At 46.4% G+C, this 16272-nt stretch overlaps 1 protein-coding gene and 2 long non-coding RNA genes across 5 annotated transcripts in view; 2 read left to right on the plus strand and 1 right to left on the minus strand.

Moving 5' to 3' along the window:
- LOC309620796 overlaps positions 1-4379 on the plus strand; it is a 61821-nt gene extending 57442 nt beyond the window's left edge. Inside the window, exon 2 of the long non-coding RNA XR_014239633.1 lies at positions 4061-4379. This is a non-coding gene — a long non-coding RNA (uncharacterized lncRNA). The remainder of the gene's footprint in view (positions 1-4060) is intronic.
- Positions 4380-4524: 145 nt separating this feature from the next.
- RPL39 (ribosomal protein L39) lies at positions 4525-8333 on the minus strand. Its single transcript, XM_082377651.1, has 3 exons — positions 8206-8333; positions 6886-6989; positions 4525-4732 (listed from the first exon to the last, which is right to left on the minus strand). The coding sequence occupies exons 1-3, from the start codon at positions 8206-8208 to the stop codon at positions 4684-4686; spliced, it is 156 nt and encodes a 51-aa protein (XP_082233777.1). The 5' UTR covers positions 8209-8333; the 3' UTR covers positions 4525-4683.
- Positions 8317-14327, plus strand: LOC309620790. 3 transcript variants are annotated; one of them, XR_014239621.1, is made up of 4 exons: positions 8317-8432; positions 9065-9115; positions 12666-12721; positions 12856-14327. It is a non-coding gene; the product is annotated as an uncharacterized lncRNA (long non-coding RNA). The 3 variants fall into 3 exon arrangements; XR_014239622.1 differs by having other exon boundaries at positions 13709-14327; XR_014239620.1 differs by having other exon boundaries at positions 12666-14327.
- Positions 14328-16272: the final 1945 nt, after the last annotated feature.

Raw genomic sequence — 16272 nt, forward strand, 5'->3', positions numbered from 1 at the left:
CAATTAACCATGTGTTAATATTAAATGGGGCTGGGACCTCCCTGGTGGCACAGTGCCACAACTACTGAGCCTGCGCTCTAGAGCCCGCGTGCCACAACTACTGAAGCTCGCGCGCCTAGAGCCCATGCTCCACAACAAGAGAAGTCACCGCAATGAGAAGCCCGTGCACCACAACGAAGAGCAGCCCCGCTCGCTGCAACTAGAGAAAGCCTGCGCGCAGCAATGAAGACCCAATGCAGCCAAAACTAAACTAATTAATTAATTAATTAAAAAAAAGAGAGAACGCAGTTCCACTTAGGGTCAGGCTGAGGCACAAGTCCTGTCCCACTGCTCCTGGGTCTCCAGCAACAGCTTTGGACATGCAGCTGCAGGTGGCCTCATCAGTGACCATAGTTCAAGTGCGGGTGTCGGTCCATCAGTGTGGTGAATGAGGTGCTCCTACAGAGGGTGAGTAGTGAGAACAGTGCCATTCCCTACTCGTTATGCCTGAGCTTTCATGATGTGCCTGATTCTCCAGATTCTTTCCCTAGCGCCTTAAACCCCAGCTACCTACCTACCAACCATGCATGCGCACACACACACCATTTGCCTCCTCGTGAACCTGGGTGAGGCCTTCCCCCAACCCCCCAGGCAAGTCATTCCTCCCTCACCCTTTGTAAACACACGTTAAGGCACACATTTTGCACTGCTCTTGCTCCCTTGTATGTCCCTCTCCTCATTCATTCATTCATCCGTTCAAAAAATTTATTGAGCACTTCCTTTGCTCACTCACTCAACAAATATATTTATTGGGCACCTCTGTTATGCCAGCTGCTGGTATGTAAGAGCAATCAGCAGTGAGCAAGACAGACCCTATCCTTGTAGAGCTCAGTCTAATGAGTGAGACAGACGTCAATTAACTAACCACACATAGACCTTTACAGTTACAATTGGGAAGGAAACTCCACAGGGTGATTTAGAGGTACTAAGCGGCAGGACCTAACTGGATTGAGGGGAGAGGAGCGGTCAGGGAAGGTCTCCCTGTGGAGGTGCAAAGTAGCTTGAGACCTGAAGGATGAATGGGAGTTCACCAGGTGAGGAGAGAGAACATTCCAGGTCAAGGGAATAACAGTGGGAAGGCTGAGGCCGGGTGGAGCTTGATGCTTTGAGAGACAAAGAGGTCAGTGTGGCTGGATCCAGTTTTGTGAGTGAAGAGAGGGTAGGAGCCACCCGTGCTCCTTTTGGGCCATGTTAAGGAGTGAGATTTATCCCGAGTAGTGTGAAGGGTTGGAAGGGGGAGTGGTGTGCCAGCAGATCTGTGTCTCGAAAAGCTCACTCTGGCTGGCGACAGGGCTATTAAACTACGGTTTCTCAACCTTGGCACTATTGACATTTTGGGCCCGATGATTCTTTGTTGTGGAGGATTGTCCTATGCGTGGTAAGGACGTTTAGCAGCATCCCTGGCTAAACATCCTCTAAGCTGCCAGTGGTACCTCCCCGTCCCCTAGTTGTTGCAACCAAAGATGTCTCCAGACATTGCCAAATGTCCCCTGGGGGGCAAAGTTGCTCCCAATGAAGAATGATCGATTAGTTTTCTCCGAGGGTTTGCCACCCTCCCTCCCTCGGTTCCCAGACGGGCATATCTGATGTGCACAGGTACAGATGCACGGTAGCTCTCTTGGCTGCAATACCTGTGAGGGTCATAGTTGCCTCTGGCTCCCCAAATACCCAACGTTTTGCATAAGCAGGGGCTTCATGTTTGCTTCTCTGGGCTAAAACACCCTCAGGGAAGGGTAAATGGTTAATATTTCACCCTGTTCTTTCCAAGAAAATCTACTTCCTGTTCAATCTGGTTCTCATTGCCATTCCTGCTGACAGCAGCTACCTGCCATGTTAAGTGCTCAAACTGTTAGTTGCTATCAGCAGGAATGAGAATTGTGGAACTCTTTTTTTACCCTGGCCAATGAAAGCGCCAATTCCTAACCACTGGACTGCCAGGGAATTCCCCTTTCTTCTTTTTCTTAAATTTTTTTTTTTGTTTGAGAATTGTTTAACTTTTTTTCATCTGTAAAATGGGAGAATTATCTGGTAGGACTGATCCTTGATCGACATTATCATTCAATCCTTACAAACCCGAAGTAGGTATGATTCTGGATAAGTCTCCTGATGTTTCCACAGCTGGTTCAGTAACAGAGGTGGGATTCAACTGGAGGTGAGTGTAAGGCCCAGGATTTTAGTTCTCAAGTCACCCTACCTCCTTTCTTTCCAAGACCTCGAGGGGTTACTCTACTCCAAATTCAAATCCTGGAACTAGAAGGGAACTGGCATCTCTCCAAAGGCTGACGTTGAGCCCCAACTCCATGCCAGCTCTGCCTGATTTCCCCCCTGACGACCTGCCCCTTCCCACTATCTTTGGTCCCTGTGTCTTAGTTTTGCTTTATCCAGCATACAGCCCATGTCTGCTGGGGAGGGGTCCACACCAGAACTTTAATCCTGCTCACTCCCCATTCCTCTTCCCCTTTTCCTAGTTAGGCACTGAATCAACTGCTTCAGTGCATTATTAACTTCATCCTCACAGCCCTCTGAGGGAGGTCCCATATTGCAGATGACACTGAGGCTTACAGCTGGTGCATGAAGAGCCGGATTTGAATGCAGACTATGCAGTCTTGTCACTCCAGACTGCCAGCTCTTGGCCACCACTCTGCTGCTGCCTGCTTCTCAGTAGGCCATTGAGGGATGGACAGCATCACCAAGGGGTTGACTGTCTTTTAAAAGCTGATCTTATGCTGCACCTCTTATAGGTAAATATAAGTCCTAAATATCTCAAAGCTCCCATTCCTCCCTTCAGGAAGCAGCAATCTAGTCCACCGAGGAAACAAATACCGGCACTTACTGTACGAGGCAGTGAGGAGCCACTGGATCCAGGACCTGTGTCCAACCCCAGGCTCAAAAGAAACCCCTTTTACATGGCCAACCAACCCTGGTGTCCATCATTTTCCCTTTCAATTTTAATCCTCCTTATTCAAGGTCTATAGAGAAAGCTCCCTCTGCCGTGTGACATTGGCCTTGTCCTAACCTCCCTGGGCTCAGCGAGGAGCCAACCTACTCTGAATGGTGAGGGTGAGGTATTCCTAATACTCCAAAATGGTTAGAAATTTCCATCACATGACTGTCAATTTTATCAAGTCCTTCTGCCTTGGACTTGAATAACATTTTTAGCACATTAACATTTACCAACTGCTGTTCACACAGTGGCAGCTGTCTTTGAATATGAGGGAAACAGATGCAATAAGAGAAAATATTTGAAATCTAGGAGCTTGTAAAGGAAGTGGAAATGTTTTTCCAAGATCTGTTGGCAGCTCCCACGTTCTTGGGCTAGTGGGTATTCTGCAGCCCACCCTTCAAACTTCTGGTGAGCACAGTGGTCCTTCTTAAGGACTGTGGTCATGAGCCTCCTAGTGTGGTTACAGGTCAGGGGCCCCTCGGCTGTGCAAGGGGTGCAACCACCATTTGCTGCACTCTGACAGCTCCTTTCACTTGCTTTCTCGGCTCTGTCCAGTGCAGGCTCCCCACAAGCTGGGTAGGGAGTTAGCACCAAACCTGATCCCCCTTCCTCTGCGGCAGTTCCAGCCTAATTCCACAGGTAACTGGCACTCTGGCTTCCTCCCATCTTTCCCAGACGTTAGATATGGCCTGTGTATTGGCCTATTACTAGCCTAACATACATCTGTCTATCCATCGGTTAAACTCAAGTACCTAATAGTGCCTGGCCTGTAAATTTGAATGTATTAAATGTCAAAAATACTCTTGATTTCTTTCAACCATTTAAAAATGCAGGGACTTCCCTGGTGGCGTGGTGGTTAAGAATCGGCCTGCCAATGCAGGCGACACAGGTTCAAGCCCTGGTCCGGGAGGATCCCACATGCCTCGGAGCAACTAAGCCCGTGCGACACAACTACCGAGACTGCGCCCTAGAGCCTGCAAGCCACAAATACTGAGCCCACGCACAGCAACAGAGACCCAACGCAGCCAAAAATAAATAAATACATAAATTTATTTTTTAAAAAAAGCAGAACTTTAGTTCACAGGCCATACGAAAACAGTCAGCAGACCAGTTTGCCAATCCCTGGTTCACGTGATTCCTACTCTTTGAGGACTGGCACCATAGAATAGTATATGAATGATTTTTATGGGACTGCCCTGGCAGTCCAGTGGTTAAGGCTGCACGAGTTCGATCCTTGGTCAGGGAACTAAGACCCTGCCTGCGTCGTGGTACGCCGCCCCCCCCAAAAGCCTTTTAAGAAGGTGCTACCCTCAGGTATGAGGATGACACATACACGCACTTCCCGTAACAGTAGGTATAAGAGCTGCTAGTTACAGGGAGCTATTAAACAACAAAATCTAACAAACCACTTCCTTACTTTTACTAGCCATACTTCTAAGTACCTGGTAACTAGAGAACATTTCTATCATTGAACAGTCCTGTGTTACATCTGATAGGAGGGGTATTTATTCAGTACATCATCACAAACCAGAATAATACAGTAACAGTTCCAACAAAAGGTTCACATGTTTATTACTGAGCTACACAGTGAGCAGTGGTGAGGAAAGATCAAGAAAAGAGGAGAGAGCATCAAACACAGGCAGCTGTCCCAGACACTAGTGATGTTCTGATTATGTGTGCCACTTCATATGTGAGGCTCCTTATAGACCCAGCTTGGTTCTTCTCCAATGTCTTCTCTTAGAGTTGTACCTACACAGAAGGAAATCACAAATTACAAAGGCAGTCTGACTCCAATTTAGCTGCTCTTATTGACCACAAACTTTGCCTTAAAGTACCATAAAAATCTTTGAAAGAAAAAGGGTTCCACTTTCCCTACCTTTAACAAGTTTGGAGCTCTTTTTGGAGAGTAAAAAACGATTTGCTAGATGTGTTAAAGAACTAGTCAAAGCAATTTTTTACCTCTCAAAATGATTCCAGGCTAAGGAAAACACACACTGGTTCCTTATAGGGACTAAGTAGTGGAGAAGCTCTCTCCTCTCCCCAAGTGTACACTCATTCACTTTTTTTAATTAATTACTTATTTATTTATTTTTAAATTATTTATTTATTATTTATTTATTTTTTTTTAATTTTTGGCTGTGTTGGGTCTTCGTTTCTGTGTGAGGGCTTTCTCTAGTTGCGGCAAGTGGGGGCCACTCTTCATCGCGGTGCGCGGGCCTCTATCGCGGCCTCTCTTGTTGCGGAGCACAGGCTCCAGACGCGCAGGCTCAGTAGTTGTGGCTCACGGGCCCAGTTGCTCCGCGGCATGTGGGATCCTCCCAGACCAGGGCTCGAACCCATGTCCCCTGCACTGGCAGGCAGATTCTCAACCACTGCGCCACCAGGGAAGCCCCTATAATTTATTTTTAATGCAGCCTATTTCTTTCTTTTTTTAAGAGTAATCTTTATTTCTTTATTTATTTTTATATTTTTATTTTTCGCTCTGTTGGGTCTTCATTTCTGTGCGAGGGCTTTCTCTAGTTGCGGCAAGCGGGGGCCACTCTTCATCGCGGTGCGCGGGCCTCTCACTATCGCGGCCTCTCTTGTTGCGGAGCACAGGCTCCAGACGCGCAGGCTCAGTAGTTGTGGCTCACGGGCCTAGTTGCTCCGCGGCATGTGGGATCTTCCCAGACCAGGGCTCAAACCCGTGTCCCCTGCATTGGCAGGCAGATTCTCAACCACTGTGCCACCAGGGAAGCCCTTGCATAATTTTAATAATACATTAACACCTTCAGTCACTTCAATACCAGAGCCCAGTGATTTGCAGAGCTAAGGCTATCTCAGAAATGTTCACGTCGATCTGCCATGATTTTACCCCCATAAAAGGTAAAATCAAAAATGATCAACACAGATTTTCTTTCAGCAGGATTATGTCAGTACTTCCACGAAACGGAGCACTGTAATTGCAACCTGCTTTCAATACATTTTAAAAGTTAGACAACACACACACACACACACACAAAAAGCCAGACCACAGAGCAAGAGACCAGCATCTGATAATTGCAGGTACCCTCTATTGAGCTAGGCACTGAGCTTTATATACATTTCTTTCATTCCTCACAACTATAAAGGCAGGTCCTACCATCATTGGATGAGGACACTATAAACCAAAGGTTGCAATCAATTGGCCTATAAAGCTACAGTGGGTGGCGATTTTCACGTCTAACTGGCTAAATGAATTAAGGAAATGGGCCTTCAATTTTAGCCCTGACAATTCACATCTTAATCTTGGTCTTCACATCAGCCAACTAATCCCACTTCTACTTGCCATACAACCAAATCAGACTTCTATACTAGCTTCACGATCTTGCACTCCTGAGCTTCAGTCTTAATCTTGGCAGGGACCCACTTGCTAGGCTCACCCTACAGTGTCAGCTTAAAAATGCTTTGAAAATATTTTGGCTGAAAGGCATGCAGGAGACCTGAGTTTTAGATATAGCTTTGCCTGGAGTTAGCCTGGACGACCTCGGAGGTCCTTTGTAGCAATTCTAGTAATGTCTTTCTCCTAAAACCATCACTTCAATTACTTCTGCAGTGGAAAGCAATCTTCCAATCTTTAGAAAAGATAAACACTATGATCTTCCCCACTGGGATGTGTAATGAGACAGCCTTCCATCTTATGTTCTGGCTCAGACTGAAGACAACAAGGAAATTAACAAATATTGGAGGAGTGTCTGCCCCTAAGCCCAGCTGTGGGCTGACTGCGTCCAGAAACCCAGAAGCACATTAAAAAAAAAACAAAAGAATTTCAGAATGGTGGCTCAGGACGAATTAAATTGCATAGAACTTTCAATTGTGCATTTATGCCCCCAAAGTAATCCTAAATTCAACAAAACACAAGGGTGGGGAGTGTTTGCCTTTACCTGATTTTATTACCAGTTTTCATTCGAATCCACTGGGGAATGGGACGATTCTGCTTTTGTTTCTTGGCCAGGAATCGTTTGATCCTGAAAGTCTTGTGAGAAGACTGGGAAGGAAATGCAATCAATTTAACAGCAATATCAGAGCTTGCTCCAATGATTCAGTCAGGAACTCCCTAAATCCAACAAATAGTCGAATGCTTAACATATACCAAGAACAACCCTCTCGATGCTAAACCCATCACTGCCCTTTGCTTTGTTCCTCACTTCTCCGGAGGCAGATACCATAATTCCCACTGTTCAAAGAAAAATCAGTAGTCAGGAAGGTAGGTAACCTGCCCCAAAGCAGAGTATTAATGTGCAGATTTGGCTGGGATTCAAACCCAGGTTCTCTCTGCTCCAAGGCTAGGGCGTGTTCCAGTCTTCCCTGCTGTCAGCCCAGGACTGAGAGGGCTATAGTCAGAGATGGCGGGGACTAAAGCACGTGGTTTTCAGGAACAATCCCTTGCAAGTCAGTGAGTCTCAGCGCACTATTTTGTACACCAGGGTACTGGGACTTCCCTGGTGGTCGAGTGGTTAGGATCCCACGCTTCCACTGCTGGGGGCCCCGGTTCGATCCCTGGTCGGGAATCCAACAAGCCGCATGGAGCGGCAAAAAAAAAAAAAGATTTACACGAAGTCCCTGACTTGCGGTAAATCTGTTCTAGCCCACTGAGCATTTTGGTATTAATTCTAACTCTATTTAAAACGTCACTTTCCCAAGGATGACTTTCCCAGTTTCCCGTCACATTCAGAGCACATCACCCCTTGATCCAGGCGTTTCTACGAGGTGACGTTCAAGTACCTGAACAAAAGGCTAAAAAGTCCTGTAATCTCATAACGTGGAAGGATCCTGGCCCCCAAGTAAAAACAGTCTTCGAAAACCAGCAGCCTAAATTCCCTTTTCGATGCCAGGAACATCCCGCGTGTCGCAGGCAGCCCGAAGTCAGGCCACGATTTCTGGGGTACCCCCTCGACTTCTCTTCTTGCCCCCGAAACAGAGTTCGCTCCGGGAAAAACGGGAATCCCTGCCCGCCTGAGCAGTGGCCTGGAGCAGAGAGCGCCCCTTCGGACCTCGCGGGCCCGGCGCAGCCCGCCCCTCCCCAGGTGCTCGCTCGCTTCCCGCCAGGCCCTCGGACTAGAGCCGTGGCCCAACTCCATCTCCTCTGGGAAAGGCCTTAAAAAGGGTCTCGCACATCGACACAGCCCACGGCACCGGCGAACTCGCGGAGACCTCAGGTCTCGGAAAGCCACCCCAGAGCTGATGGTAACGGATGGACTTACCATGACGAGGAGCAAATCCAACCGCACATAGGATGGCGGACAAGAGAAAAAGAGGAGGAATCGAGCGGAAGGACGTGTTTAGAAGGCGCCGCCGGGGGCGGGGCTTGGGGAGGACACGCCGTGCGCCAACCAACGCCCCCTGACGGCTGCTCTCTGCACACGCTCCCGTGAGGCCGTGGGGAACCGCGCTCGTTCGTGCGAAATGGAATTCCCTTTGCTTCAGTTCCGTAAGTGGGTTTTTCAGGAGCCCGTTAGTGTGCCAGGGGCACCCTGTGTCATGGGTGAGACAGACAGTCCGTAATAAATGCCAAGGCAGAAACCCTTCCGAAGGCGGGAGGAGCGGAGTGGGCGAGGCTATCTCCAGCGAGGGCGGGGGAGATGTTATGTTCCGGCGCAAGGGACTTCGGTCCTGCGTTTGGGAGGGAGCGCGCCTAGGGGCGGGGGCTGGGAACGCCCCGCCGGAGTGGGCTGGGGGTTGGCCCCCGGCTCTTTCTCGGCGGTTGTTTCCACTAGGCTGGGCCGTGCGAGATGGGAAGGTACAGTGGTGTTGGCCATGGGGCTTTAGACTAGGCAAGAGGCTGCCAATCAAGGGTTTTTTTTTTCCCTTCCAGTTTTATTGAGATATAATTGACATACAGCACTGTATAACCAATCAAGGTTTTACACAACGCAGAGTACTAAGGATCACGGCCCCAGTCAAGGTTTTAAACTGAGAAAGTTCTGGACAGAACATTTCCTTGGCTGCTAGGAAGCTCAGACTGACTTTGTAACCCACCTTTGGCAAAATGTACAGGAATTAATGGCACACGTTTTGGATGTTAATGTTCCCCGTTTTCATCTTTTTCTTCTCCCCATTTAGAAACAAAGATCTCTACAGTCACTTCAAGCATTTTTGCACCAATAGATTAAGGTAAGGGTTTTTAACCTGGGGTCCACAAGGGTCAATGTATAGAATTCACAGGGTACATGAACGTGGATGGAAAAAAAAATCACAACTTCGTTTTCATCAAACTCTGAAACGTAGTGCTTTCTTTATTTACAAATGTAGGCAACAAACTACAGTGACATTAGCAGTACCTGTGACTTGATCACCAATAGAAATCAAAGATGGTTTCATATTACACTGCAGTTGATGCAGATGTCTCGAAATATCGTTTATGTACTCATCACTTCTTTGAAATTACAGTAGACCCACAAGAACTCTGTTAATCCTGTATGTTGCTATAGTACACATTTCTTTTAGAAAATATTTTGATAGCTGTATTGCAGTGTGATTGGTTTTCTTTATCATCCTGTGTACTTTGTTTTATGCATTTAAAAACATTCTGAGAAGGACTTCCCTGGTGGCGCAGTGATTAAGAATCTGCCTGCCAATGCAAGGGACACGGGTTCGAGCCCTGGTCCGGAAAGATCCCACATGCCGCGGAGCAACTAAGACCGTGTGCCATAACTACTGAGCCTGCGCTCTAGAGCCCACAAGCCACAACTACTGAAGCCCACGCGCCTAGAGCCCGTGCTCTGTAACAAGACAAGCCACCGCAATGAGAAGCCTGCGCACCGCAACGAAGAGTAGCCCCCGCTCGCCGCAACTAGAGGAAGCCTGCATGCAGCAACGAAGACCCAATGCAGCCAAAAATAAATAAAATTTATTTTAAAAAAAAACGATTCTGAGGGACTTCCCTGGCGATCCAGTGGTTAAGAATTGCCTTCCAATGCAGGGAACGCGGGCTCGATCCCTGGTTGGGGAACTAAGATCCCACATGCTCCGGGGCAACTAAGCCTGCGTATCGCAACTACTGAGCATGTGAGCCACAACTAGAGAGCCACATGCCAAAACAAAGGATCCCGCATGTCACAACAAAGATCCCACATGCCGCAACTAAGACCCGACGTAGCCAAAAATAAAATAAATAAATAATTTTTTAAAAATTCTGAAAATAAGTCCAGAAACTTTCTCAGACTGCCAAATGGTTCCATGGCACAAAAATGGTTTCGAATCCCTGGACTGGGATAGTGACAGATGGTAGAACAAACAAACTAGGTAGGAGGCTTTGGAAATAGTCTAAACAAGAAGTGATGGTGGCACAAAGTAAGGTAGTCACCATGACGTTGAATAAGAAGAAACAAGATCAAGAGGTGATTGTGGTGCTCCCTTCGGCAGCACATATACTAAAATTGGAATGATACAGAGAAGATTAGCATGGCCCCAGCACAAGGATGACACACAAATTCGTGAAGCATTCCATATTTTTTTGAATGTTCTTAATAAATGGTTACATATGTGGAAAAAAAATAAGGTGATTGTGACATAAAGTTAGCAGGTCTTAGTCCCAGGTCTCTGCCTTGGGCAACTGGATGCTGGTGCCTTAGATCTAGAGAGGGAATACAGAAACCATAGGAAGCTTGAGCCCAATTTAGTAATTACCAGGGTTTTGTTTGTTTGCTTTTTGGCCACGCCACGTGGCTTTCAGGATCTTAGTTCCCCGACCAGGGATCAAACCCGTGCCACCTGCAGTGGAAGCACGGAGTCCTAACCACTGGACCGCCAGGGAATTCCTGAATAATTACCGGTTTTTAACAGCAACAGTTTAGTTACTTTAATCCCACCCAGTTTTTAGATTCAGATCCTCATCGAAATTTACATTTAATTCAAGTGAGACCTCGGGCTTCTTACCTTGGATTTTTATTATTTATTTAAGAGCCAGTATTTTCTTTTTGGTGACCAGAAGGAGCAACAAATTAGCCTTTAGTAGATGAATTACCATCGTCATTATCATCATCATCATAGCTACCATTTCCTCAGGTTTAGAGTGTGACTGACACTGTGCTAAGAGCTTATATAAATCATCCTTTTAATTCTTACAGCTTTATAGGACACTTGTTGTTCTTTCCTTCTACACTGCATGGCACCCCTTCTGAGTTTCTTTTGCTGATTCTTCCTTATCTCACTTTTTAACATTGGAGAGCCCTGAGGTTCAGATTTGGACCTCTTCTCTTTTCTATATACACTCCCTTCCTTGGTGACTTCATCCAATATCATGGCTTTAAATGTTTTCTTGGACTTCCCTGGCAGTCCAATGGTTAAGACTCGGCACTTCCACTGAAGGGGGCACGGGTTTGATCCCTGATCAGGGAACTAAGATCCCGCATGCCACACAGCACGGCCAAAAAAAAAAAAAGTTTAAATACTCTCTTGGTTGACAACACCCAAATGTATGTCTCCAGCCTGGATGTCTCCTTGAACTCCTACTACCTTCAACGTCCCCACCTGGATGTCTAATAGATGTCTTTAAACTTAATGTGTCCCAAACAGAACTCCTGATATTTTCACCGTCAACTGGCTCACTCAAAAGTCCTTCCCATCTCAGCAATGTCACCTCCATTCTTCCTGTTGCTTAGGCCAAAATTTATTTTCCACCCTTCTCTCTCTTTTTTAAAAAATACTTCCTCATTTAAAAAAAATTTTTTTTTAAATTTATTTTATTTATTTATTTATTTATTTTTGGCTGTGGTGGGTCTTAGTTGCTGCGCACGGACTTTCTCTAGTTGCGGCGAGCGGGGGCTACTCTTCATTGCGGTGCGCGGGCTTCTCATTGCAGTGGCTTCTCTCATTCTGGAGCACGGGCTCTAGGCGCGCGGGCTTCAGTAGTTGTGGCATGTGGGCTCAGTAGTTGTGGCTCACGGGCTCTAGAACACAGGCTCAGTAGTTGTGGCACATGAGCTTAGTTGCTCCGCGGCATGTGAGATCTTCCCAGACCAGGGCTCGAACCTGTGTCCCCTGCATTGGCAGGCAGATTCTTAACCACTGCGCCACCAGGGAAGCCGTCCACTCTTCTCTTTTCTCTCACATCCCATATCCAATTTGTCAGCAAATCTGGTCAGTTTGACTTTGAAATTTATGCAGTACCTCAGAATGTGACTTTATTTGGAGGTAGGGTCTTTACAGAGGTAATCAAGTTAAAATGAGGCTGTCTATGGACTTCCCTGGTGGTCCAGTGGCTAAAACTCCGCACTCCCAATGCAGGGGGTCTGGGTTCGATCCCCGGTCAGGGAACTAGATCCCACATGCCGCAACTAAGAGTTCAGTACCTCAAACAGACAAAACAGAAGAACAGGCCCCTCAGGGCAGTTGACAGCTTCACTGTTTGGCCTGGACACTTCTTGTTTGAGGAACCCCTGAAGCACTTCTGACCAGCCAAGAGGGTTCCTCAGAGTAGAGCTTCAAAATGACTGCTGAAGGCAAATGGGAGCCGTTGAAAGCTTTTGAAGGGCAAGCAGCACTTATGTGGTTATTTTAGAAAGATCGCTTGGGCAGCTATGCCGAGAGCAGATGGAAGCGGAGGTAAGAGTGGAAACAAGGAGCCCACGGGGGCCCTGCTGCAGTCCCAGCACAAAGATGCGATTTTTTTGTTGCAGCTACTTCCCAGTCCCTCCCAGTCTCTCCCTTTCATTCCTTGCAGATTTAGCTCCTGGCTCACTGCCGCTCTCTCCAGCACTGCTCCTGTCATGATTCCTGGTGAGTTCAGTATCCACTTGCGGCCCCTTGGCTTCCTCTCCTCCGGTGACCCCGTCCTTCGCTGCACCGCAGCCACTTGCTCCCTTGCCAGCCCTTCGACCTCGGCACGATCCCGCTCTCTGCTGTCCTTGCAGCTGACTTTCCCTAGGACCCCAGCACTGACGACGATGCTCCCACCCCACCGGGACCACCCATCCATTGAACCTATACCCTTTCCCTGTTCCTTCCGCTGCCCCTCCGTGTCTCCCCTTCCCTCCTTATTTAGCTTAAATTGTATCAGCCACTCACTCGTCCACACCCTGCCCTTTCTTGTACTTGCCTGGAGAGACCGTAACCCTAGTAAATCCAGTCCTCCACCTGCTCGACAGCCTGTGCCTCTGACAGCTGAATGAGCCTGGAGGAGACCGACTGACCTCACTCCAGGTTCACGACCACTGACTTCAAGTGGGCCCTGAAGGCTGCCCCACAGTTCTACATTTCTCCGGTGCAGCCACCCTCCCATTCTCCTGGAGCAGTGCTCCTCAAGCTTTAATGTGCACATGAATCACCTGGGGATCTTGGTCGACTACAGATTCTGACAACTTCCCAGGTGACCTGTATGCTGCTGGCCTGTGATTAGCAAGGGCCTAGGCCAGGGGCTGGCAAACATTTTCTGATAGCAAATATTTTAGGCTTTGCAGGCGACATATGATGTTTATTACAACTATTCAACTCTGCTGCTGTAGCTAGATAGTACATAAACTAGTGGGTGTGACCAGGTTCCGATAAAATTTTAGTTACGGAGACTAAAATTTGAATTTCGTAGAATTCTTTTGTATCACAAAATATTATTCTTTTGATTTTTTCCATCATTTACAAATATAAAAGCCATTCTTAGCAGGCTGTACACAAATAGGCAGTGGCCAGGCTTGGTCCACTTTTGGCCTAAATGACAGTTTTAACCCTTCTTCCTCCGTTCTCACTCTCAGTGATGCCCTTGCTTCCTAGCCACCGAGGAAACTTCAGCAATGGCAGGAGAACTTCCATAACTCACCTACCGCATCCCAGCTACCAGCACTGTACTCGAATCCTCTGCCTTCGTCCTGTTCCTTCAATGGATCCTAACCCCTGTCACCTATTCAGAAACCTGCCTCTGGCAGTTCCTCCCTTTTTGTCCCTGCTTTTCCCTGGATTGTTCCCATCAACACACAAATAAATACGCAGTCGTTTCTCCCATCTTAAAAACCTGATCTTTACCCCGACTCCCTTTCCAACTACTGCTGTTTTCCTTCCTTTACAACAAAACTGAAAGATTTGTCTATATTTACTATTTCCAATTACTCTCCTCATTCTTTTTTTTTTTTGTTTTTGAGCTATGATTCACATACCATAAACGTCACCATTTTAAAGTGTACCATTCAGTGGGTTTTAGTATGTTCACAAGGTTGTACAACCACCACCAGTATCTAATCCAGAACACTTTCATTACCCCCAAAAGACACCTGTGCCCGTTAGCAGTCACTCTCCATTCCCCTTCTCCCCCCAGCCTTAGGCAACCACTAACCTACTTTCTGTTTCTATGGGTTTGAATATTCTGGACATTTCATATAAATGGAATCATACATTATGTGGCCATTTGTGTCTGGCTTCTTTCACAATTTTTCAGGGTTCCTTCAGGTGGCATGTGTCAGTAATTCTTTCCTTTTTATGGCTGAATAATATTCCACTGTGTGGACATAATCATTTTGTTTATCCATTTATCAGTTGATGGACACTAGGGTTGCTTCTGTGTTTTGGGCTATAATGAATAATGCTATAAACAGTGGTGTGCAATTATGTTTCAGTACCTGTTTTCAATTATTTTGGATATATACCTAGGAGTGGAATTGCTGGGTCATATGGTAACTCTGTTTAATCTTTTGAGTAACTGCTGGGGTATTTTCCACAATGGCTACACCATTTTACATTTCCTCCAACGCTGCGTGAGAGTTCACATTTTTCTCGCTAATGCTTATTATTTTCCATTAAAAAAAATTACAGCCATCCTAGTGGGTACCCATCCTTTCGGGAGCCCACTCCAATCAGGTTTTCACCTAGCACTCAAGCTGAAACTGTACTTAAGATCATCAGTGACCTCTGTGTTGCTAAATCCTAAGTTAATTTCTCGGATCAGATCTGACCTATCAACATTTGTCTTAGTTGACCTTTTCTTAGAATACTTTCTTCACTTGGCTTCCAGGACAGCACACTTGGTTTTCTTCCTATCCTTCTGCCTGCTCCTTCAGAATCTCTTTTTTCTGGTTCTTCTTTATCTCATTTCCTCCTCAACTCTTTATTCAAAAGTCATCTTCTTCCCTGGTAGGTCCAGTGGCTAAGACTCCATGCTCCCAATGCAGGGGGCCCGGGTTTGATCCCTGGTCAGGCAACTAGATCCCACATGCATGCCGCAACTAAGAGTTCACATGCCACAACTAAAGATCCCGCATGCCGCAACGAAGATCCTGCACGCAGCAACTAAGATCCGATGCAGCCAAATAAATAAATATTTTTAAAAAAGTCATCTTTTCATTGAAGCCTTTCAACCCCTATCCATGAACATCACACTCCTTTCCCGATTTATTTTTTCTCCTAAGCACCTGTCACTTTCTAACAATACGTATTTTGCTTGATTTATTTACTTTCTCTCTCCACTTTAATGTAAGTACCATGAAGGCAGGAATTTTGTCTGTTTCGTTCACTGATGTAATTCCAGAATCTAGAACATGAATGGTACATGGTGTGTGCTCAAAAAATGGCAAATGAATAAATGACTGCATGAATGATGGCAGCTTGAACTAGGGCAATGAAGGCCTGGAGAGGAGGGAGATGAATGGCACAGGATGATTGAGTGGCCTTCGGGAGTGAGGATGGAGTCAGACATGATCCTCAGTGCTGAGTGAGTAGGTGGTTCACATCCTCTGTGAAGCAGGAGGATGGGAGGAACGTTGAGTTCAATTTGGGGCCAGGGATACTTGGGGTCATTGGGTGATGTCCGGTAGGGAGCTGCATCTGAGATCAAGGGATTGGTCAGGGCTGGAGATATGGAGGATAGCCTTAAAGTCTGGAAATATAGATAATACATCATGCATTACAGTAGCAATGAACAATCATGTATTTAACCATGCCTCCATAGTATAAGCTTAATAAATATTTGGTGGATGAATAAATGAGCTCTGTGAGATTTCTAAGGATGGCCAATCCTATGTATTGTCGGTACATACTTTCTAAGAATTCACCAAATGTCAGCCTGTCTTTGCTACCTTGCCTTCCTTAATAAGGATATAAATGGTCATAATAAATTTTTGTCATGTAGAGGACAGTCCCAGAGACAGTAAAGAAAATTCTGGGCCACCCCCATAAAAACATGTAACATATAGAGCCTCTATATACCAACAAAAGGCCACAAAACTCCTCTAATCTTTCTCCTATGGAATTAGTTTAGATAAGGTCTGTGAATACCATAGGCAGTTAGATCTTAATTTATAATCAGTTAAATTACTGCCTCAGGACTACCTTGTATATGCCTGCTGGGC

This window comes from Balaenoptera borealis (genome assembly GCF_965194805.1).
Source record: "Balaenoptera borealis genome assembly, chromosome: X".
Lineage (NCBI taxonomy): Eukaryota > Metazoa > Chordata > Mammalia > Artiodactyla > Balaenopteridae > Balaenoptera > Balaenoptera borealis.

Excerpts from the sequence above, each read along its gene's own strand:
- RPL39 (XM_082377651.1), bottom strand. Across the intron at positions 4,733-6,885 it reads AAAACTGGTAATAAAATCAG|GTACAACTCTAAGAGAAGAC; the intron begins GTAAAGGCAAAC and ends CCTTCTGTGTAG.